This window comes from Pan troglodytes, chromosome 8, assembly GCF_028858775.2.
Source record: "Pan troglodytes isolate AG18354 chromosome 8, NHGRI_mPanTro3-v2.0_pri, whole genome shotgun sequence".
NCBI classification, from domain to species: domain Eukaryota; kingdom Metazoa; phylum Chordata; class Mammalia; order Primates; family Hominidae; genus Pan; species Pan troglodytes.
The window spans coordinates 101,787,922-101,812,045 of record NC_072406.2 but is presented as its reverse complement, the minus strand read 5'-3'; the positions used below and the strand labels follow the sequence as shown (position 1 = coordinate 101,812,045).

Here is a 24,124-nt window from a genome sequence, read left to right as displayed (position 1 = left end):
TATCAATAGGATAAATTCCTAGAAGGGAACCTGCTGAGTCATTGGATATGTTGATTGTAATATTAACAGATATAAAGTTCCCTCCATAAAGGTGGTTCTAATTTATATTCCCACCAAGCAGGGTTATAACGGTACAAGTTTCTCCACAGAATTATCAAACTTTTTGATTTTTTTCAATGTAATAGGTTAAAAATTATACCTTATTTTGGGATTAACTATTAATATTATTTACTCATTACTCTATTGGGTTGTTGGACTATTTTTCTTGTTGATTTATGGAACTCTTTGTTAATTAACAAATCCATTTTATGTGAAATGTACTGATAATATTTTCCATTTATTGCTTCCCGTTTGGATTTGTTTGTGGTGATGTTTTTCCCCGAATAAATTTAACTTTTTAAAGTAAATGTAGCAATTATTTTGAGATGATTTCCTTTATTATGCATTTTCTACTTCAACTTTTTTTTCCAATTCTTCCATATTTTTCCCTATCTCTTTTTCTTTTCTTTCTTTCTTTTTTTTTTTTTTTTTTTTTCTTTTTTAACATCTTTGACCCATCTGGAATTTATTTGAAACATGGAATGCTCTTCCAGTTTTAATGCCACTTCTACTCCTTCTGACTTTCTATTAGGGTAATGCAGGACTGGGCTTTGAGCAAATCCTCCCTTGGACTCCCTTGTTTTGGGAGAAAGGGCAAAACTCCTCAATTTCATTAAATTTCTTTTTAGTCTGAGTTTCTTAGAGTGTTCCTTGCTACCTCTTAGTTTGGGTGATTTGTGGCTAGTTTTTTTTTTTTTTTTAATGAAAATTTATTAAAACTACCTCCACTCCTCCACCCACGGAAAATTTTCAATGGCTAATGGGTTAATGAACATTCATTGTTAAAACTTGAGGCAGTTAAAAGGTGATGTTCCCAGACCCTGATTACTCTTGATAGACTAAGCAGAAAATAATACCAGCTTCAAAGACTCTCTTGCCTTTGATATGAGTGACCATAGCAACTGGCTCTAAGTGAGTGAGTGAGTGGTGAGCAGTCTCTGCATGGTAGACAGGTTGAGCTCCAGTTTGAGCTTAAGAAATATCTGGGGGAGTGGGAAGTATAACGAGTGCACTGGAGCTAGAAGCTTATGGGATTTGAAGCATGTCTGCATGAACCGGATAGGAGAGGAATGTTCATAAGTGTATGTTCAGAATGCAAAGCCACATCCATGATGACAAAAATAGAGTATTTTTTGTTACCATATTTTAACTCATGTGTTGGCCAAACAGGATATTCCACCACATATCCTGAGGGCAGAGACTGAGTATTCTTTCTTCTTTGTATTTCTAGTGTCCAGCACAGAACAAATTGAGCATTATTCATTACACAAATAAACCATACCATAGCCGTTTTATTTGTGAGTTGGTTATTTTATACCTAGAAGTTGGGGGATTGAGGTATTACACATGAAAATTTAGCTGAACTTGAACTCCAGTTAAAATTGTATATATACGTATGTTTTGAGAGCTTAATGTCAGACGTAAGGCAGTCTGACATAACACCTGCAAATAAGTCCAATATCAGTTTCTGCCTTGCCCAACAAAAATCTCAGCCTCTTGTTCTTGTGGAATGCACTATAAGGTTGGTTTAACTTCATTTTGGCGATGTTGAAATAATTCCACCAAAAAAACAAGGAATATTCACTCTTCAAGGTTCTGTACAGAGACATACAGAACATTGGGTCTTTGCCAAATGCTATTTTTATGCCATGATTCAATTGTTTTCTTTAATATTTTTTCCAGAATATAGACAGAGTTGTGTTTGTTGGAAATTTTCTCAGAATCAATATGGTCTCCATGAAGCTGCTGGCATATGCCATGGATTTTTGGTCCAAAGGACAACTAAAAGCTCTGTTTTTGGAACATGAGGTAGGTTGAGCTTGCATAGACTTACTGTCATATGTGGAGTATATTTTGGTTTGGCTAACATATCAGCAGGTCTCTTAGCTTTTTAAATTGGTCAAGTAGAAAAGTTGCCATTTACACTTTGCATTTACACAAAGGATAAGAAAAAAGCATATATAAAATGGAAGCGTTCTTATCCAACAACCAGGACTGGTAGTTGGTTAATTTAATTTTTTAAAAAGTCACTGGAAATGTAAATTAGGACAGTCATTATAGAAAACTGCATGGAAGTTTCAAAAAAACTAAAAATAAAATTACCATATGATCCAGCAGTTCCACCTCTGAATACTTACCCAAAAGATTTAAAATCAGTATGTCGAAGAGATGCCTGCACTCCCATGTTTATTGCAGCACTACTCACAAGAACTAGGTTATGGAATTATCCTAAGTGTCTATCAGCAGATGAATGGATTTTTTTTTTAATGTGGTACATATACACAATGGAATACTATTCAGCACTTAAAAAGAAATTCTGTAATTTGCAACAACATGGATGGAATTGGAAAAAATGCTAAGATAAGCCAGGCACAGAAAGACAAATACTACATGTTCTCACTTATTTGTGGAATCTAAAACAATCAAACTCATAGAAGCAGAGAGTAGAATGGTGGTTACAGAGGCTGGCGGGTAGAGGAAATGGGAACATACATTTCAAACTTGTAAATTTCAAATGTTCTCACCAAAGAAATCTAAGTATTTGAAGTTATATACATGTTAATTAGCTTCCTTTAATTATTTCACATTGTATTCATAAATCATAACCTCACTTTGTACCCCATAAATATATACGATTATAAGTTGTCAATTTATAATAACATTTTTAAAAAGTTTTAAAGTCAGATAAAATGAGTAATCATTAATAAAAGCTTTCTTCAACCATTTTATTATACCTTAAAATGTGTAAATGTGCACTTACTTACCAATCTTTTGATGTGAGACCAACGCCTATTTTTGAGCATGGTTTCTCCGATTGGAGTCCTGTAGTTATCTTTCTTTCATAATCTACAATATTATGCACCTCCTTTGATTTCCAGTTTGTTTCCTTAAAGTGGATTAAGAAGATAAAGATACTTATGAAGTAAATTGGTTGCAGAATTTTTACAGGTTTTTTTCTCTCTCTTTCACGTTGTGGCATGCACCTAAGTAGACAGCAATTATTTCTGACTACCTTTTTCAATATTTCTCAAGAATTTAACTGAATTTTCATAGAACTGACCATTAATTTGTGCTCTTTTTATTGATTTAGGTGGTATATAGTTAAACTAGATTATTACATTACAATCAACCTGTCATAAACAAATTTAAGGATAAACACAGCTGACTCTTGGCAAGTAAGCAATTCAGCTGGTAAGAACAGAAGTGCTTGGGCTACTAAGAGTAGCTTATTGGCCTTGAGAGGTCAGTGTACCTGACCATTAGTGAACCTCTTTACAAAGGAAATGGAGAGTGTCAGTAAATTCAGAGTCCCTTATTGGAGTTTCTTTTTTTTTTTTTTGAGACAGAGTCTCCCTCTGTCGCCCAGGCTGGAGTGCAGTGGCGCAATCTCGGCTCACTGCTACCTCCGCCTCCCAGGTTCAAGCAATTCTCGAGCCTCAGCCTCCCAAGTAGCTGGGATTACAGACGTGCGCCACCACACCTGGCTAATTTTCATATTTTTAGTAGAGGGTTTCACCATGTTGGCCAGGATGGTCTCGAACTCCTGACCTCAGGTAATCCACCCGCCTCAGCCTCCCAAATTGCTGGGATTACAGGCGTGAGCCACCCCGGCCCCCTTACTTGGAGTTTCTACCATAATATAAACCAAAAAGTGGGGGCCCTTCTCTCTTCCACCTCCTCTGTCACCTCCTTTAAAATCAATGCTGCAGTGCTGCAATGAGCTATCACTGGAGGTATCTAATCTCTTGTATACACTGCAGCAGAAAAACATTGAGAGAGCTGGTATTGTCAATTTCAATTGTAATGAATAACTACTGTGCCATTTTTTTCTCATTTTCAAACTGAGCTATTTATTTAAGAAGTTACCAATGCATTTAGAGTTATTTAGAACTCTCTATGCCTGTATTTTGTTTTATTAAAGCATATGAAACAGGTACTTAAATACAAAATAGTTAAGGCCCAATGATAGAAATTCATACTAAAGAAAGCTCTTGTTTTTAAAGCAGACTTTAGGCATTGAGTGAGGGGGAATGAGGTCCCAGAACCTCCACTCCCTACCCCCCACAGCCAGAATACCTGATTATTTATGGAGTTTCCATGTAAGGTTTTGTTTGAAAAAGAAAAAAACATCTCAGCCTTTAAAAAAAAATAATGAAAAAGGAAAAAGAAAACTCCTGTTCTAGTCCAGATAGAGTTGCCATTTTTAGCAGTAAAAAATACAGGGTGCCCAGTTATTTTATCTGCCATTTATCTGTGTCTTATCTGGTAACCATAAGTCCAGATCTTCTTGGCCTAATGCAGACAACAAAGCCTGGAAACTGTCAGGGATAAAAAGTCTTCTATAACATCAGGTGGGAAGTTAGGTGGTAAGATAGGAAATAAAAGCCAACATTTTGGGGAAACTCACTTCTGTAGGTAAAAATGTAGTTGCCTATATCACCCTGTACAATCCTAAGCCTCTGTGGACTCTGGCTTTGGTTTGTTACCCTATATCATAACTCAGTCTCTATGGCCAGTGAAAATGGAGTATTCTTGTAACCCTCATAATGCGTTCGTCAGAAAATTCTCTACATTCTTAAATTCCCTCTGGCTTACGCGGGCCTTACTAGAGAATATTATGGAGAGACAACTTTTGAGAAGCACTGGTATGGTGGCTTTCTGGTCACCTGCCCTGGCCTTAGGAGTCCTCACTAAATTTCTCATTCATTCAACTAATGTTACTGAACATCTCTTAAGAGAAGTCACCTAGCCAGGTAGTTAAGAACACTGCGTTTTACTGACTGTGAGATCTTAGACAATGACTCTGTCTCTCCATTTCTGTTTTAGCATTTGTAAAATGGGGCAATTATCATATTTGTCTCATAGAGTTATTGTGATGGGTAAATGAGTAAATCCATGTAAAGTGCTTAGAACAACTTCTAGCATTAGTGGGGCCTCAATAAATGTGAGCTGACAGCAGCAGCAGCAGCAGCAAAGATCCATCCACATCCTGCCACACTCACACCTACTGCTGCAGTTATAACTATTGAGTTCAGCAAGTGCCAGAAGAATGGAGCATCCTGCCTTTTGGAAACAGATTGCTGTGGACTGATTATTTGTGCCGTGACCAACTTCAAATGTCTATGTTGAAATCCTAATCTACAAAGTGATGGTATTGGGAGGTGGCCTTTGGGAGGTGATTAAGTCATGAGGGCTGAGCCTTCATGAATGGGATTAGCATCCTTATAAAAAGGTCTAAGGGAGCTCCCTTGCCCCTTCCACCACGTAATCCAGCCATGTGAGATTACAATGTGAAGACAGCTATCTATGAGGAATGGGTCCTCACCAGACACCTTGATTTTAGACTTCCCAGCCTCTAGAACTGTGAGAAACAAATTTCTATTGTTTATAAGCCACCCAGTCTAGGGTACTTTGTTATATATAGCAGCCTGAACAAACTAACACATAGTTCTCTAAAAGTTTATATTTTTTAGTTCCTTTCATTTTCATAGACGTATGGTCTTTTATTTTACAGATGGGCAAAGTAAGGCTTGGACTAATTTAAGTGCCTTTGCAAGAGCTACTGAGGGAAGTTTAGGGTTTTCTCTCATGAAATATAGCTTTAAAGTCAGACAGATTTGGTATTGAGCCCTGGTACAAGACCTGTGACCCTGCAAGGGTAATTTACTTTATTACCTTCCATTTCTCATATGTGAAATAATAGTCAGTGTTTTGCCATGACAAAGATAAAGATGAAATAGTTATAATACTAACAACCCTGGCACACACTTAGCACACATGTGCCAGACATAGTTCTAAGCATTTACATATGTGAATGTATTTAATACATATAAGTAGGTGTCCAATAAATTATAGTTGTTATTATTCTGCCATGTTTTGTGACACACAATTTAGGTTTTAAATTTCTCTTTTATCGATATTAGTGGCATTCCTAGAATTATTAAAAACAATACATATTTGGCTAAGGTTCAGAGATCATCGTTTTGTATTGTTTTCGTAGGGTTATTTTGGAGCCGTTGGGGCACTGTTGGAACTGTTCAAAATGACTGATGACAAGTAGAGACGAGCAGTGGAGGAAACAGCCTCCCAAAAGGACAGAGAACTAAAAAATTGCTGCTGGAGAAGGTGAAAGTCGCTTTGGGACGGAAGCCAAGCCATTATGGCAGATGAACCTGCTGGATTTGTAAATAATTTAAAATCCTTCCAGATGATCTTTTAGGTTTTGAGCTAATGATTCAAAACGGGGGAATATAAAAGGTTTTTTTTCTGTATACTGTATTTTTTTAAAAAAATGGTGCAGCGTGGCCAAACCTACCAATTGTATGCATTAACTTTGAAAAGTTGTTTGATGTTTAAGAAGGACCTGATATGTAAGCGCTGTTCATTTTTCTTCTGGGGTTTACTGATCAGTGTGGTGATTTTAACTTCATTTAGTAATTACTCTAGGAGATTTTACCTTGACTCATATTTTTCATGACGTTTCATGATTTGCTGTTGGTTTCAAATGAAACTACAAATCTGGCATGTTTTACTGTGAACACTTTTGTTATTTGTTTTGTACCCTTTTTTGTCTTGTTTTTCTGTTTTAGTTGTCTTCTGAAAAAAGAGTCGTTCCCTCTGTTTCTGTCCTCAGATGATGTCCCTCCCCCTACCTGTAACCTTTCTTTGACATAATTGTTCATATCAATGAAGGTGCTGACCAGCTCAATACAAAGTTAAGCACAAGATCTAAAGCTCTTGAAAATGCCCGTGAAGAGAAGACTGAATGTGTTAATGAATTTAATGAGTCTGGCAAAAGTTGCAAATTATATGCAAGTTTGTCCTATCGCTTATAAATGTAGTGTTTCATTGGATTTATTTTATGCTAGGTTATATTAAGTTGAAATAGTCTGTGATTAAATGTCCTCATCCATGCACAGAATATGAATGGCAGCAAATCTTTGTGCAAGAAATTTGAAACTTATTGGGAAAAGCCTCCCAGTAGATTAATTGTTCATATCAGGAGATTTAGGGTAAGTCATGGGTTGAGGTGTCAGATAGTAATATCTATTTGTTTTGTACATGTATATATCTAGGAACTTTGTAACAACACATCTTTAATAATGTTAAAGGTTTTTTCATTTTTAATATTTTAAACTAAAAACTGTACTTCAATCTCAGTTTCTAAAATTTAAAATAATTTATACTGATCTATATATTTTTTCTTTTTGAAAGATTTCATTAAGACTGATGGGTAACTTTCAAATGAGGGTCATGTACAAATATTGGGATGCATGAGATCCCATGATCTTGTGTATTGAGCTTATTGTTGAAAGGGATTTTTGAAGGACAGAACAATTACTCCATGATGAATCTTCCTTTCTCTGCCTTCTGAGCACCGTCTTTAATTTCCATATCTTCAAGTCTTGAAGAAGTTGATGTTAATTGAAGAATTCACTTGTCTGGTTGAAATAAAGCCTGTTTCTGTTGTGATGTTTTTAGTGTATATGTTATTTTCATTTCTTAATTCTCATGTTTATAGTATCTGCTTTGTACCATGAAATGACTGTCTGTTGTGTTTTTGCTACTCTACATTTCAAAATTGGAGGCTTTCCCATGAGTGTGGTATGGTCCAAAACACTGTCTTCAGGTGAAGCTGTAGCCCTATGCATAGATTTTTAAAATAGAGCTTTATTGTTTCTATACAAGTGACTCCTTAATGCCAACTACCACTGCTATATTTGGTAATTCCAAAGGAGTTTCAAAATTTGGTCATCACAGATGCATTTTATCAACTTCTATCTGGCTTTAAAAAAATTCAGACAGCTAAAGTGTTCTTGAAAAGGATAAGTTAAAAATCTACATATTATTTATAATTAGTGCCTTTTGATGGCCTCTTCTATTCCTATTCTCATCTATCAGGTAACAGCAGACCTTGATTCCGCAGATCATGGTTCTACAAAGGAAATCAGGGCAAGTTAGTGTGACTGTATTTTTTTTAATTATCTGAAATCACTTGATCTCTCATTACAAACATTTAAAATATTGGTGTAGCTGAGAAAATACATTATTCCATTATACAAATATCAGTTAAATGTTGACTACATATAGCCAGCCTGTTTTTTACAAAAGAGATCTTGTAGCCTGAGGATTTTCACATTCACTTGAATTACAGAAACTTTTCTTAGAATCAACATCACAAAGAAACTGGGAAGACTAAAGAATTTTGACCTTGTGCAATATGAAGTAAGAGCATGGCTTTTTATCGTGAGGCAGCTTCAGTCTGGGTCCAGCTTAGTCAGTTACCAGTTCAAAGATATGCTAAGCCTCTTTCTAAACCATAGTTTCCTCACCTATAAAATGGGACAAATAATAGTTTTACATACATATTTAAAGAGCTCAGCACAGGGGTTGACACAAAGTAAATGCTTCATTAATGTTAGCTACAATGAAAAAATAAATTATTTAAACTAATTTATTAAATCAGTAATTCTTAACCTTCTGGATTGTGGGAAACCCATGTTAGTATGGAGATGTTTCACCAATCTCCATATGCTAATACATATCCACAGCTCCTTGTCCACACTTCCAAAATCCCATACTTAAGAAATCTATCTTGACAGCTCACTTGGCAGCAAAAGCTGACTTGAGCATTATTTCTCACATGTAGTAGGGCTCTTGTTTTGTTGCAAAGCTCTTCATGAGTTAGATAACAGGATACTGACTCTGACAGGGGTGTTAAGTAATAAATGATTTTGAATTGGCTGGGTGTGGTGGCTCATGCCTGTAATCCCAGCACTTTGGGAGGCCGAGGCAGGCGGATCATGAGGTCAGGAGATCGAGACCATTCTGGCTAATACGGTGAAACCCCGTCTCTACTGAAAATACAAAAAGCTAGGCATGGTGGTGGGCACCTGTAGTCCCAGCTACTTGGGAGGCTGAGGCGGGAGAATGGCGTGAACCTGGGAGGCAGAACTTGCGGAGATCACACCAATGCACTCCAGCCTGGGAGACAGAGCGAGACTGTCTCAAAAAAATAAAATAAATAAATAAATAAATGATTCTGAATTTTGAAACACATCTGATCCCGAGTTTTAGACAAAGGGATTGTGGAAATATAGTTGTGTTCTTCACCTTATGCAGTATACATGGATTCAGAGTCTCTTTGTTGGGAACAATTGTTACAGGTAATGTATACTTGATGTCATTCAGTCATAGAAGGAATATTAAGAAGTTACTCTGTGCCAGGAAGGAACTGGAGACTAAGATGCATAGGATACAGCCCCTGCAGAGAAAGACAGCAAAATCTCAAGCCAACATCAGTCATCAAGTGCCACAAGTGCCATTCAATCATTCATTCATTCACATTCACAGCAGTAAACAGAACAAAGATCCACCATCACAGAGCTTATATTCTAGAAGGGAAGAGAGGTACATTACTAAATATATAATGTTAGATCAGTACTACAAAGAAAAAGTAAGCTGGTGTAAAGGCAAAAGAAGGGGTAGTTCTATTCAGAAAAATGAGAAGGGGAGGAATATCTCAGGGTGGTCAAAGACAGCCTTTCCTAGGAAGTGACCTTTGAGCAGAGAGTTGAATGGAGGTGAGAACACATTGTGTAAATGTCTGAGAAAATATTTTTCACTCCTGGCAAATGAAAATAGGGATTTGAGGAACTGCAAAGAGGCCAGTGTCTGGAGTTAAAAATAGAAAGTGGTGGGAGATGCAGTGTTGGGAGTAAACTTGAGCCAGGTCCTATAAGAAATCTGTGAGGGTAGTGGCCTCTACCCAGAAGAGAGGTTGGTCATTTGTCTTCCAGAAGGTGCTAGAGAAGGTTTTGTGAAGTCTTAACCAAAGAATAGGAATCACTAAGTGGAGAGGAAGGGAGGGCTTTCCAAGCAGAGGGAGCTGGGTGAGCAGAAGCGCTGAGGGAAGAAACCACTTGGCTTATTCAGGGACTGGAAGCTCTTTGCTATAGCTGGAGCCTGGTTCATGAGACAGAAACCAGGTAGTGAGAAAGAGGAAGCTGGCCCAACTGTGGAAGGACTTGTCTTCCATGCTAACATTGCGGACTTTTCCGTAGTCACTGTGGAGTCATCAAAGAGTTTCAAGGAAAGTGAAACTAGAAATAATCAGGTTTCAAAGTGGTAAAGCAAAATGCTCTGTTGAAGTAAATGAGTAAACAAGTTACGTACTTTTGAATACCTAACATTATTCCATTTTTTTCCCTATTGTGCCAGACCTCATGCAGTAGCTACAGAGTGAACCATGCTTTCACTGTAAGTAGGATGGCTATAAAAATTCTTGAGAACTTTCTCAGAGGACACAGGCTACTAATAGCTACAGCCCCACTATGAGTCTATTCATTGAGCAAGAAGGTTTCAATACTGGGAGCGTCGTAAACTATCACTCACAAGAATTGTTAGAAAGCAGTTTTCCTCCCAGTGATCAGAAGATGACCCCACATTTGTGAAAAAGATTTCATTAGTGTACATCGTTTATTAGGTCTACCAGCTGCCCATTCTTTTGCTCATCTGTTTAATTTTTAATAAATATCAATGATCTGAGAGGCATTGGGTAGCACTGAGGATGCAATCCGATGTGAACAAGACTTCAGGAGCTCTGCTTTCATTAGGCTTACATTTGGTTAATGGAGATAAACTTGAAGCATATAAACCAATAAATAAACAAGAAAATATCAGGGAGTGATAATTGCTATTAAGGAAAGAAACAGGGTGATAGGATAGAGAGGGAGGAGAGAGACTTCTTCAGTCAGATGATCATAAAATGCAAGTATGATTAAGTCATGGCCTCAACTTTTAAGGAATGATGGGCTCACCTTGCTTTCATTCTTGCCACCTCCTCAATGAAAATGAAAGATGTTTTTGGGAAACTGATAGCTAATTTTCTTTTTCTTAGAATATTTAATTTAGATAATATGTATTTAAAATAAAGTTATCACGTAAAATAATATATTGATTTAGTAATGCACCTTTTTTCCCCTGCTCATTTAATGAAAAATATTATTTGAACTGTTTACTTGAATCTTTATTGTTAATGATTTTGTCATGACCAGAGTCATTTAATAGTTTCCACAGCACAAGTTTGAAACTTAATACTTTTTAAATTTGTGATGTGTTGACCACTGGGTTTTTAAAAAAACCCAGCCACAAACACCTATTCCCATGATGAGCTCAATTATTTCACATTCCAAAAGGTGTCTCTTCAGTGTAACCATTTATGTCAAGCCTTGTAAAGTCAACTTCAAAAGGCTAGTTTACAAGTATTCGTCACTTGCAATACAAAAATAAAAAGGAATTTTGTATAAAAGCCTTTGCCTCTTTTTTTAAATTATCAAGTAAATAAACATTCCAAACTAGAATTAATTGAGGTGATTTCAGTTAATGTTTTCACTAAACAGTTTTCAACCAGTCCATAAGAAGAGTTCATCTTTTTAAATTTAAGTATTTTTTTTAAAAATTCAACATTTTACATGCATATAGTTTTAAAAGTCAAATACTTGCACAAGACTATGGAAAACAGCAGCACACAAGTTTTCTTTTTTCTTATTTTATTTTATCATTGTGAACACGGTGGTTTCCCAAGGGTAAGGTGATGGAGATAAAAATTTTTGAGTATTTGCATATCTAAAAATTTTTAGAAAAATTTTTATTCTATTGTCATGCCTAGTTGATAGTTTGGCAGACTACAGAACTTTATGTTAGATGCCATTTTTCTTCAGAATTTTGAAGGCATGGTTCTATTATTTTGGCAATAATAGAGAAATAGGAACCTTCATACATTAGTGTTGGGATTTCAAAATAATACACTCACTTTGAGAAACAGTCTGTCAGTTGTTCAAAAAGTTAAATATAGAATTACCATATGATCTAGCAATTCCATTCTCAGATATGTATATACGCAAAGGAAATGGAGATATACATGCACATATGACTTGTTCGAGCATATTCTTAGTAATGTTACTCATAATAACTAAAAAATTAAAATTTCCCTAACGTCTATCAACAGATGAATGTATAAATAAAATGTGTACTTCTATACAATGAAATAATATTTGGCCATAAAAAGGAATTACAACACAAATGAACCTTGAAAGTATTATGCTAAGTGAAAGAAACTAGTCACAAAAGACTACGTATTGTATGATTCCATTTATATGGGGTCTCCAAAATAGCCAAGTCTATAGAGACAGAAAGTAGATTAGTGGTCTCCTAGGGCTGAGAATTTGGTAGAAATGAGGAGTACTGCTAATATGTATGAGGTTTTTTTGTGGTGATGAAAATATACTAAAATTGATTGTAATGATGGTTGCATAATTCAACTAAAAGTCATTGAATTGTACACTTTGAATGGATTAATTGAATGGTATGTGAATTATAGGCATATGTTGTTTCATTGTGCTTTGCTGATACTGTGTTTTCCACAAATTGAAGGTTGTGACAACTCTGCCTTGAGCAAATCTATTGATACTGTTTTCCCAGATTGTGCTCATTTCATGTCTGTTTGTCGCATTTTGATAATTCTTACAATATTTCAGACTTTTTCTTTATTATTATAATTGTTATGGTGATTTGTGATCGGTGATCTGTGATCAGTGATTGTTTTCTGGTGCCACAAATGTAAGACACTGAACTTAATCGATATGTGTTGCGTTTTGACTGTTCCACTGACCTGCAGTTCTCCTATCTCTCTCCCTCTCCTCAGGCCTCCCTATTCCCTGAGACACAAAAATGATGAAATTAGCCCACTTACAAACCCTACAATGGCCTCTAAGTGTCCAAGTGAAAGGAAAAAATCACACATCTCTCATTTATTAGAAACTAGAAATGATTAAGCTTAGTGAGGAAGGCATGTTGAAAGCTGAAATAGGCTAAAATCTAGGCCTCTTGTGCCAGTTAGCTAAGTTGTGAATACAAGGAAAAGTTCCTGAAGGAAATTAAAAGTACACTCTAGTGAGCACACAAATCATAAGAAAGCAAAACAGCCTTGTGGCTGATATTAAGTTTTATGTCTGGATAAAAGATCAAACCAGGCACAACATTCCCTTAAGCCAAAGCCTAATCCAAAGCCAAGCTCTAATTCTCTTCAGTTCTTTGAAGTCTGAGAGAGGTGAGAAAGTGGCAGTAGAAAAGTTGGAAGTTAGCAGAGGTTGGTTCATGAAGTTTAAGAGCAGAAGTTGTCTCCATAACGTAAAAGTACAAGGTGAAGCAGTAAGTTATCCAGAAAATGTAGCAAAGATCATTGATGAAGGTGGTTACACTAAACAACAGATTCTCAATGTAGACAAAACAGCTTTCTATTAGAAGAAAAGACGACCTCGGACTTTCCTAACTAGACATGAGAAGTCAATGTGTAGTTTCAAAATTTCAAAAGACAGGCCGACTCTCTTTTTAGAGGCTTATGCAGCTGGTGACTTGAAGGTGAGGCCAATGCTTATTAACCATTCTGAAAATGCTAGGGCCCTTAAGACTTAACTCCTCTGCCTGTGCTCTATAAACGGAACAACAAAGCTTGGATAACAGCACATCTATTTATAGCATGGTTTCCTGAATATTTTAAGCTCATTGTTGAGACCTGCTTCTCAGAAAAAAGATTCCTTTCAAAAGATTTCTTTCATTGACAATGCACCTAGTCACTCAGGAACTCTGATGTAAATGTACAAAGAGATTAATGTTTTCCTACTTGCTAATCCAATATCCATTCTACAGCCCACAGATCAGGGAGTAATTTCAATGTTCAAGTTTTATTATTTAAGAAATACATTTTGTAAGGCTATGGCTGCCATAGATACTGATTCCTCCTATGGGTCTAGGCAAAATAAGTTGAAAACTGTCTGGAAATGTTTTACTATTCTGGATGCCGTTAAGAGTATATGTGATTCATGGATGGAGGTCAAAATACCAACACTAACTGGAGTTTGGAAGAAGTGGATTCCAACCCTCACGGATGAATTTGAGGGGTTCAAGACTTCAGTGGAGAAAGTCACTGAAGATGAGGTAGAAATAGCAAGAGAAATAGAATTAGAAGTGGAACCTGAAGAGATGACTGAATTTCTGCAGTCTCATGATAGAACTTGAAAGGATGAGGAGTTGCTTCTTACGGACAAGCAAAGAAAGTGGTTTCTCGAGGTGGAATCTACCCCTGGTGAAGACACTGTAAACATTGTTGAAATGACAACAAAGGATTTAGAATATCGCATAAATTCAGATGATAAAGCATCGGCAGGGTTGGAAAGGATTGACCTCAATTTTGAAAGTCCTGTTGTGGGTAAAATGCCATCAAATGACATCACATGCTGCAGATAAATCTTTTGTGAAAGAAAGAGTCAACAAATGTGGCAAACTTCATTTTTGTCTTATTTTAAGAAATTGCCACAACCTTCAGCAACCACCACCTTGATGTCAGCAGCCAAATACATTGAGATAAGACCCTCTACCAGCAAATAATTAGTACTAGCTAAAGGCTCAGATGATTATTAGCATTTTTTGGCAGTAAAGTATTTTTGAAATTAAGGTATCTATATTTTTTAACACAATGCTATTGCAAACTTAACAGACTATAGTATATTCTAAACATAACATGTACATCTGCTGGGAAACAAATTCATGTGACTTGATTGCCTTGGTCTGAAAACAAAGTTGCAATTTCTCCAACATATGCCTATATATTAATGAAATATATAAAAAGCAATGTAAATTAGAAGACTGAAAAGAACCACTGGAATATAGCACAAAACTGAAATTATATATGTTAATTGGATGTTTTTTTTTGACCTGTGTGGTATTATTTTCAATTTTGTAAAATATTCCACTTGTTACTTTTGCTTTTCCACTAGTTTTTTTCCTTGTACATTTCTTGAATTATGACATTTCTGGAATCAACCACTAAGCACATTTAGTCAAACGTGTGTGGCCCACAGTTGGTGTGGTTAATACTAAGGGCACTGTGACATAAATTCAAGTAGCCTCAATACCATTTGCCTAATTTGTTTTAACAGATGGATTTTCTTTTTAAATTTTTTGCAGTTATGGCTTAAGGAGAGTTTAAAATTTTCTTTTAGGCTATAAGGCAACCAGAAAGAATTAGACAGTTTTTGTATTGGATTGTTCTTCTCTTTTCTCTTCCACTTCATTTTGTTCATGAAATTTGCTGTTGCTATTTTAGCAAAGTTCAACATCTAAAGAATTTATGCCATTTGGCTTCCATGACACAGATATAAATTATGTTTGTTTTACCACATTCCATAGTGAGGTAGGTGGTATATGTCTTCTCATATATCTTGAAAATATATGTAAAATTTAATTTTAAAGACAACTTAAACTTTAAAATAATTATTTTTCATTAACTACTCAAGCTTATTTATCCTGACATATGAAATATTTTTTCATGATATATTCTTAAACTTTTCTAGCATTCATATTCTCTATGCATATTTGGATGTGTATGTGTTTTTGGCATATTGGGGAAGAGATAGTTAATCCTGCAAGTTGTGGATCTAGAGTTTGTATTAAAATTATTATTTAGGAAGAGTACATTTTTAAGCTTAATATTTGAACAGTTTGTCAAATGTCACTTTATTTTAAATATAGGCCAAAAGTATTTTTGAATTAAGCTCTATAAGTGGGTTGAAATTTGGTAAATTAAACATTAGTGTGAATTTTAAACATTTTTAGGCATTCTCCTTTGAGATTTGTTTACTATTTATATTGGCTTTATACATTTTAAAATGAGCAGTCACTTTTCTGTCTGTCTGTTCATGTGCCAACATCAACATTGAATTTATCAAGTAGTTATTTATACAATGTTTAGACAGGCAAAATGAAATGGAGAAGTGGGGCAATTATCTGTAGATCCCACCCACACAACTTTCAGCAACTCTAGAGAAAATGGTGTGGTTGTCCAGAACAATTGAGTTTGGTTGGCTGTGCCCTGAACATTTAGTCAATTACACAATTCTTCGTGTCCTTTAGCCTGTGTTTCTACAGTCCCTGTCTGACCTCAGCTGCTCATGGTAGTCTTCTGTGGTCCTTAATTAACTATGAAGATTATCTCAGCAAAATCAAGCTGTAGGGGTCTTTGTCCATGGGATGTTAAGGACCATTTCATCTATGGCATAATCCATTTTAATGGCCATAGAGAGAGATTTTATGAAGATATAGCCACACTTAGAAATTAACTGCCTGGCGCGGTGGCTCACGCCTGTAATCCCAGCACTTTGGGAGGCCGAGGCGGGAGGATCACGAGGTCAGAAGATTGAGACCATCCTGGCTAACACGGTGAAACCCCATCTCTAACTAAAAATACAAAAAAAATTAGCCAGGTGTGGTGGCGGGCGCCTGTAGTCCCAGCTACTCAGGAGGCTGAGACAGGAGAATGGCGTGAACCCAGGAGCAGTGAGCTGAGATCGCACCACTGCACTCCAGCCTGGGTGACAGAGCAAGACTCCGTCTCAGAAAAAAGAAAAAAAAGAAAAAGAAATGAGAAATTAACACTTTTAAAAAGGTATATAGTGTTAGGATTTGAAGTTTTAAAATAAAACACCATGGCATGCATAGTTTTTGGAAGCCAAACAAATTCTAAATACACTGGTATTCAAACTTTTAAGATGTAGAGATTTAGTAATTCATTAGTATTAATTATTGAATAATTGCTACTTATGTTTTAGTGTCAGTTTTTATTCATTGATCCAGTCCTGCAGAAGAGACTTTGGAAGCATTAACTGCATCTTGCATTTCAACTCAGGAGAAGTTCATTTTAATTACTAAGGAGTAGTTGCAAAATAGGTTCAAGGCCACTCCCAAAATAAACCTACCAAGTTTGAGAAGTGAAAATTACACTTTTTGCTATTATTCTAATTTTTAAACTTCTAAATAAATGTTGAACAACTATTTGGAGAATATCAGTAAAAAAGGTGCCAAATTATTAACCTGCATTGAACTTTCACAAGTTCTGACCTGGCACTGGATGGAGAGGTAGGGCTTGGACCAGAAGTGACCTTTAATATCCTTCCCAACCCAGAGCTTCTGTGAGTCTGAGAACTGGGCCTTGACCCTGCCCTTTACAAAGCTACCATGTGGGGTCCCGGCGCAGTGACTCACGCCTGTAATCCCAGCACTTTGGGAGGCTGAGGTGGGCGGATCACGAGGTCAGGAGATTCAGACCATGCTGGCTAACACGGTGAAACCCCGTCTCTACTGAAAACACAAAAAAATTAGCCAGGCGTGGTGGCAGGTGCCTATAGTCCCAGCTACTTGCAAGGCTGAGGCAGGAGAATGGCGTGAGGCCGGGAGGCAGAGCTTGCAGTGAGCCAAGATTGTGCCACTGCACTCCAGCCTGGGCGACAGAGCGAGACTCTGTCTCAAAAACAAACAAGCAAACAAACAAAAACAAAACAAAACAGAACAAAAAAAAAGCTACCATGTGGGAATAAAAGATGTTTCCAGGAAAGAGAGTCCACAACAATAATGACAGCTCTGATGGATTAAGCCTTTCATATGCTTGGCACTCCCTGTACCTAATCTCCATTAATCCACTCAGATGATGAATAACGTGGGGATTCTTATCTTCATTTTACTGGAGAAAAGACTGAAGCTTGAAGAGGCAAAGGAACATGCCAAGAGCATGCCATGAACAAATCGTCAAGAATCCTGAAGTGGCTTTCTGGGAAAAATCAAGGCTTTTTTGGGACTAAATGATCCAGAGATTTGCTTCCATTTTCTAAAAGGGATTGTGTATAGAGGCAATGTCTGAATGTGTATCTATCACCTTTATCAGTCATATTATTGAAATTTCTGCATACCCAGGCTTAAAATTTCACATTGGCTGGTCTGAAGTTCTAGCTCAAGTGCCTTCCTCCTACTGCTATTCAGTTAGTTAATATTCTTCGGCCAGGTGTGGTGGCTCACGCCTATATTCCCAGCACTTTGGGAGGCCGATACGGGTGGATCACCTGAGGTCAAGAGTTCAAGACCAGCCTGGCCAATATGGGTGAAACCTCGTCTTTACTAGAAATACAAATATTTAGCCAGGTGTGGTGGCTCACACCTGTAATCCCAGCTACTCAGGAGGCTGAGGCAGGAGAATCACTTGAACCTGGAAGGCAGAGGTTGCAGTGAGCCGAGATTGTGGCACTTCACTCCAGCCTGGATGACAGCGTAAGACTCCACCTCAAAAAAACAAAACAAAATAAAAGAAAATTCTTCCACTTGCCCATTTCTTTTTTTTTCTTCATCATACTTCCACTACACCTTACCTCTATACAAACATTGATGCTAGACTTGTACATATGGGAGTACTTATACAACAAACAAAACCTTATTGCTAAACTTCTGTGTGGATAAAATGATATATATTCTATCTTGTCTAGGAAGAAGCACTTGAGTCTATTATGAAGACTCATGCCAAAATTATTATTGTTATTGTTTTTAGAGATGGGCTGGAGTGTAGTGGTGCAATCATAGCTCACTGCAGCCTAGAATGCCTGGGCTCAAGTGATCCTCCCACTTCAGCCTCCTGGGTAGCTGGGCCTACAGGTGCATACCACCATGCCTGGCTAATTGCTTTTATTTTTTTAGAGACAGGGACTCATTATATTGCCCAGGCTGGTCTTAGGGGATCCTCTTGTCTCAGCCTCCAAAATTATCTTTGAAAAATAGAATTATTATTGATTTCTATATAAATGTTCTCTATTATAATTTGAAATAAATATTTTCTGTTTTATTTAATAACTTGAATTTCTTAGCTGTAATTATACTTTTGAATATTAGTATCTCTCATTAAACCAGTTCATTTCGATGTGACTTTTTTCTTATTTTTCAATTATTACATGTTAAGAGAAGGATATATAGAAATTATGGTATTTGGCTTTTAGTAAGTATTTCTTGTCAGAATAAAAATTTTTAAGGGTAGGCCAAGCACAGTGGCTCAGGCCTGTAATCCCACCAGTTTGGGAGGCTGAGGTGGGCAGATCACCTGAGGTCAGGAGTGGCCAACAGGGTGAAACCCCATCTCTACTAAAAATACAAAAATTAGCCGGGTGTGGTGGTGTACATCTGTAATCCCAGCGCTTGGGAGGCTGAGGCAGGAGAATCACCTGAACCCGGGAGGTGGAGGTTGAAGTGAGCCAAGATTGTGCCATTGCACAATGCACACTGCACACTCCAGCCTGGGTGACAGAGTGAGACTCCATCTAAAAAAAAAAAATGTAAGGGTAATACAATTTTTGGTTTCAGAACATAAACCTGCTTTCAAGAACTAATTAATATTTTAAATAACCTATCAATTTGGCCTCCTTATAACTTATATTATGAGAAACTTGTCTCCTAAATTCATTGCCATCCTTAAAGGTTGTTTTAAGAAAAGTTGGGTTGTTTTTATTCCTGCTCAATTTTTTTAATCCCTGGAAATGGTGTAAGTAAAGATAGCTTTCCTTTTTAAATAGAATCCTATGTTCCTAATAATTTAGCCCAACATGATTGCTTAACCCTAGCGTCTCAGATTCAAGTGGTGTTTATTCAGGGAGATGCTTCTAATACAGAATGTCTTAAAGTGTAGCTTAGGCCCACCTGCCTTAGAATAACCTAGAGAGTTTGTTTAAAATGCCTCTTTGGGAGCCTTTCCCCTGACTCACTGAATCCATCTCTTATAGTGGGGCCCCAAAAGCATTTTTAAATAAACCTCCCTACATAATCCTTAAACAGTTACAATTTGTCTAGGTAGAAATACTTGAGTCTATTGTGAAGACCCATGCCTATCTTAAAGGATATATCACTACCAGCGTTAAAAAGTATATACACACTTAAAATAACCCTTCCTGATTCTTTGGCAGGCCATGCCCAATTGGCAGAAACCAGCACTATGCGCTGATCAACTACTGACTAAACCACTCCAACTGCTGTCTCTAGGTTCAAAATGATTGCACCTCATAGGTGTCATTCAACTATGTGTGCAGCATGATAACTAAAGCCCCTTAAGACAATAGAGGCAAATGTGTCCCTCACATTATGTTGAAACTGATTTTGCCAGCACACTTTTGTAGTCTAGTTTTCAGTTTCTGTTCTGCTCCCACATTTTTCTAATATTCTGTACTTTCTTTGGCATGAGGAAGGCAATATGCTGAGTTTAGTTTGCAAGAGAGAAAGAATCTCGTAACGGGGCAGTTTCTCTGAGATTGTCTGGAGTTCATTTCAGGTGAGCCACTTTTCTCCTTCCAAGTATAGAAGTGACACAGGACATCTTCATAACATCAGCCTAAATTTACTGCTGCTATTATCTCCGGTTGCTGAAATAAACATTTTGCATTAATTTTTTTTTCTAGAGATAAGATCTTGCTATGTTGCCCAGACTGGCTTTGAACTCCTGGGGCTCAAGCAATCCTCCTACTTCAGCCTCCCAAGTAGCTGGGACTACAAGCACACACTACGGGCTGAATTTTTGAAGTGCCCAGCAACGACAGTAGACTTTTTTTTTTTTAAGAGATAAATCTCACCCTGTTGCCCAGGCTAGATGGAGTCCAGTAGTGTAATCACATCTTACTGCAGCCTCAAACTCCTGGGCTCAAGCAATTCTCCTGCTTCAGCCTCCTATGTCGCAGGGACTCAGACACACACCATCATACCTGGCTGAATTTTTTTATTTTTATTTTTCATAGAGGTGAGGATATCACTATATTGCCCAGTCTCCAACTCCTGGCCTCAAGGAATCCTTCTGGCCTGGCCTCCCAAAATCATGGGATTACAGGCATGAGCCACTGCACCTGACCCACAGTGGAAATTTTAAGGACAATTTGAAAAGAAAATGTTACCATTTCTTCCAAATAGACGATTATATTGAATGCTGAATGGCAGAGGCAGTGTTGTATAATTATTTTGGGCTATGAGGAACCAGCAGTTGTTATCTTGCAATCATGTAACTCTTTTTCATCTAGGAATCTCCAAATTATCTCCAACAAGAACAGCAACAAAAATCTATGACCAAAAAACACAGTTTCAAAGTGTTCCCCAACCTTTTTGGCACCAGGGACCAGTTTCGTGGAAGACAATTATTCCATGGATGGGGTGGATGGTGGGGGAAGATTGCTTCAGGATGAAACTGTTCCACCTCAGTTCATCATGCATTAGAGAGTCTCCATAAGGAGCGTGCAACCTAGATCCCTCACATGTGCAGTTCACAGTAGGGTTTGTGCTCCTATAAGAATGTAATGCCACTGCTGATCTGACAGGAGGCAGAGCTCAGGTGGTAATACCCACTTGCCTGCTGCTCACCTTCTGCTGTGGGGCCCAGTTCCTAACAGGCCACAGACTGTTACTGGTCCACAGCCCAGGGGTTGGGGACCTCTGTTCTAATAGGTAGAAAACATGTTTATAAAGGACTCCATGACAGAAATTAAGCTGAACCCTTGTTTGTTAATCTCCATCCAATGAAAGGCCTACTAAATTCAACAGGTATGTATTCAACAGCTCTCATGAGCCTAGCTTTGTGTTGATTCCCCAGATCTATCTCTGCGTTGGGAGAATCCAAGTCCCTCTCATTATCTTAAGAAATATTTTTACATTTCTCCAAAATTTCAAAATAAAAGTAATAGAAAAATCATTATTTCTTTTTTAAAATTATGAATTGAATTGAAAATAGGAGAGGGGTTATTTTAAATTCTCCAGGTTCTGAAATGTCGAAATTCCCAGATGACTAAAAAATCACTTATTCATCTAGATATTTAGGCTTCTTTATAAAGCTCTATAAATGCACAAATATCTAGATGAATATCAGGATATATCTATATCCTGAAACCATATTACTTTGGAGGACCTGTACCATATTATATGAAAGATTATTAAATATATCTTCTTCCACTTATACCATGTAATTGCTAAAATTTTTCTCCCTATGGTCATTTTATTTATCCAGAACTAGAGACATGTTTTTTCCCTACTAAATGAGGTGATAATGTAGTGGAAATATAAATTTTTTAAGTCCACTTTTTGGTTTTGCTCTGTATACACTATATTCTGAAAGTATAAGGTTTTGAAAACTTAAGCTTTATAAATCATTTCACCAGAAAGATACATACATATGTCTATGTCTACATCGCTGTTTTGTGGACTCAGCTGCAACGTGTGTTCATAGGTTGCTATTTCTACCATATCCATCCAAATAATATGTGGATATCCACATAATAGCCACATATTATAATTAGAACTCTATTGAAAGTAAGCTTTTATTAATTATAGTATTTCCTGCAATTATGACCTCTTAACACTTCTTTGTTACACTTAAATAGTCAACATGGGGCACCCAAAAATCCTTCAATGATTTTGACATTTGAGCCAATCACATCACTTGAGCCAGGATTCAGTTCTTTTAAGTCACAGCTGGCTCTTCTAATGGCTAGTTACTCATATGATCCACAGAATGAGGTATTTGTTAAGAATTTGGGGTGCATATTCTGCTTTCAGAAAGTCAACACTGCTTGGTGATTATTTATCTTTTTTTTGTTTCCTCCATGCCCCATTACTTTATTTTCAATAACTGTTGCTTTCCTGAAGATAATGATACGGGATAGGGTAGAAGACGAGGTTTTTTCTCTCAAAAGTGGAAGTTGATATTTTAATTAACAAAAGGGTGGGATTACAAACAACATTCTAATCATATGACCACACCACATTTTTCTGTTTAAATCAAGTCAAGGTTATGATCGTGATTCATAACACACATTGACTAAAAAAAGTCAATTGGCATAATTAAGAAGGGGAAAGTTTTCTGTTTTTAGTAAAGAAACAAAACAGTCCTATAACTGACCTTTACATTTCATTCTACTTTAAAAAGGCTTTCTAGCCTTTTGGAAAATCTTCATACTTCTGTTACATATCAAATTTAAAACTATATGCATTAAAAAATGTGCTATTAATAAAGCCTCATCTTGGCAGCTGGTTCAAATATTTTTTTAAGAATATGTAGCCATTGTAGCACTTGTAATTTAAAACAGATGGCAGGAGCACACGGTCACTGTATATTAATGAAAAAAGTAGTCTATTTGAATTTTCTTAAAATGTTGCTGATTTGAAGTTTGAGGGGACTTAAATATAATTTGTCCTCTTTTGCCTGGTCCTTAGTGAAGCACACAGAAAGCTTGGAATGCTAATTCAGAATTAATGCTCCAAAGACATGTACAGCTCTTTAGGAGAGGGAGTGTAAGCTGCCAAATATCTAACCCCAGGCTGGAGGTCAGATGTTAGGATTCTGCTTCGTGACATTCTCTTCCAGCTTCCCACCCTCTTTCAGCTATTCTATCCTCTCATTGGGATGTTTATGTTATTTTCTCACTCTTTAGAGACAGTATTGGCGCATATTCCCATACTAAGACAATTCATTTTTCCTCATAAAAAAAGATTAGAAGAATAGGGAAATGTTTACAGGCAATATGCATGTTGCCAGTATTTCTCTCCTCAGTTTCAGCTATTAAAAACCAAAAAATGTGTGTCTTAGTGGAAACTCAATGGCTCTAGGATTTAGTACAGGGCCTGGCACATAGTAGGTACTCAGTAAATCTTGAACAAATGATGTTTCCATCAGTTAGACTTTCGTTAGCTTACTTGGGTTCCCTGGTAAATTTTTTGCTCACTTATTTATTCAACCATTCACCCAATAGATATTTCTTTAGAGCCTATTAAGCACTTGCTACAATTCAAAGGGCTTGACAAATATTTTACCTAGACACATGCTTTCTATCTACAAGATTGTATTTACTACAAAAATAAACGTTGTTGAATTTTTCAAGCAGTTATTTCCATTTGGCAATCAGTAGTTTTCTCACAACACAGGATACTTATTTTGCTAATGAGACCAAGAACCATCCAGATGGCTTCCGTCAAGTGGTAAGTTAAGCCTGCTTAAATTTTTGGTCTGTGATATGGCCTTTAAAGAGCATAGAAGCCACTTGAGGGGCTTGTGAAAATGCAGATCCCTTGACCCTACCTGCAGAGATTCCAATTAATTTGTCGAGAGAGAAGCCAGGTCGTCAGTATGTTT

The 24,124-nt window shown here is 36.8% G+C and overlaps 1 protein-coding gene across 10 annotated transcripts in view; it reads left to right on the top strand.

Annotated features, from left to right (window-relative positions):
• Nucleotides 1–7,572, top strand: part of PANK1 (pantothenate kinase 1) — a 120,351-nt gene extending 112,779 nt beyond the window's left edge. For all 10 annotated transcript variants that reach the window (XM_063780873.1, XM_054659776.2, XM_063780874.1 and 7 more), the window contains 2 exons: nucleotides 1,783–1,908; nucleotides 6,101–7,572. In XM_063780873.1, the coding sequence (XP_063636943.1) occupies nucleotides 1,783–1,908; nucleotides 6,101–6,160 (186 nt within the window). In that variant the 3' untranslated portion in view covers nucleotides 6,161–7,572. The remainder of the gene's footprint in view (nucleotides 1–1,782; nucleotides 1,909–6,100) is intronic.
• The last annotated feature ends 16,552 nt before the right edge of the window (nucleotides 7,573–24,124 follow it).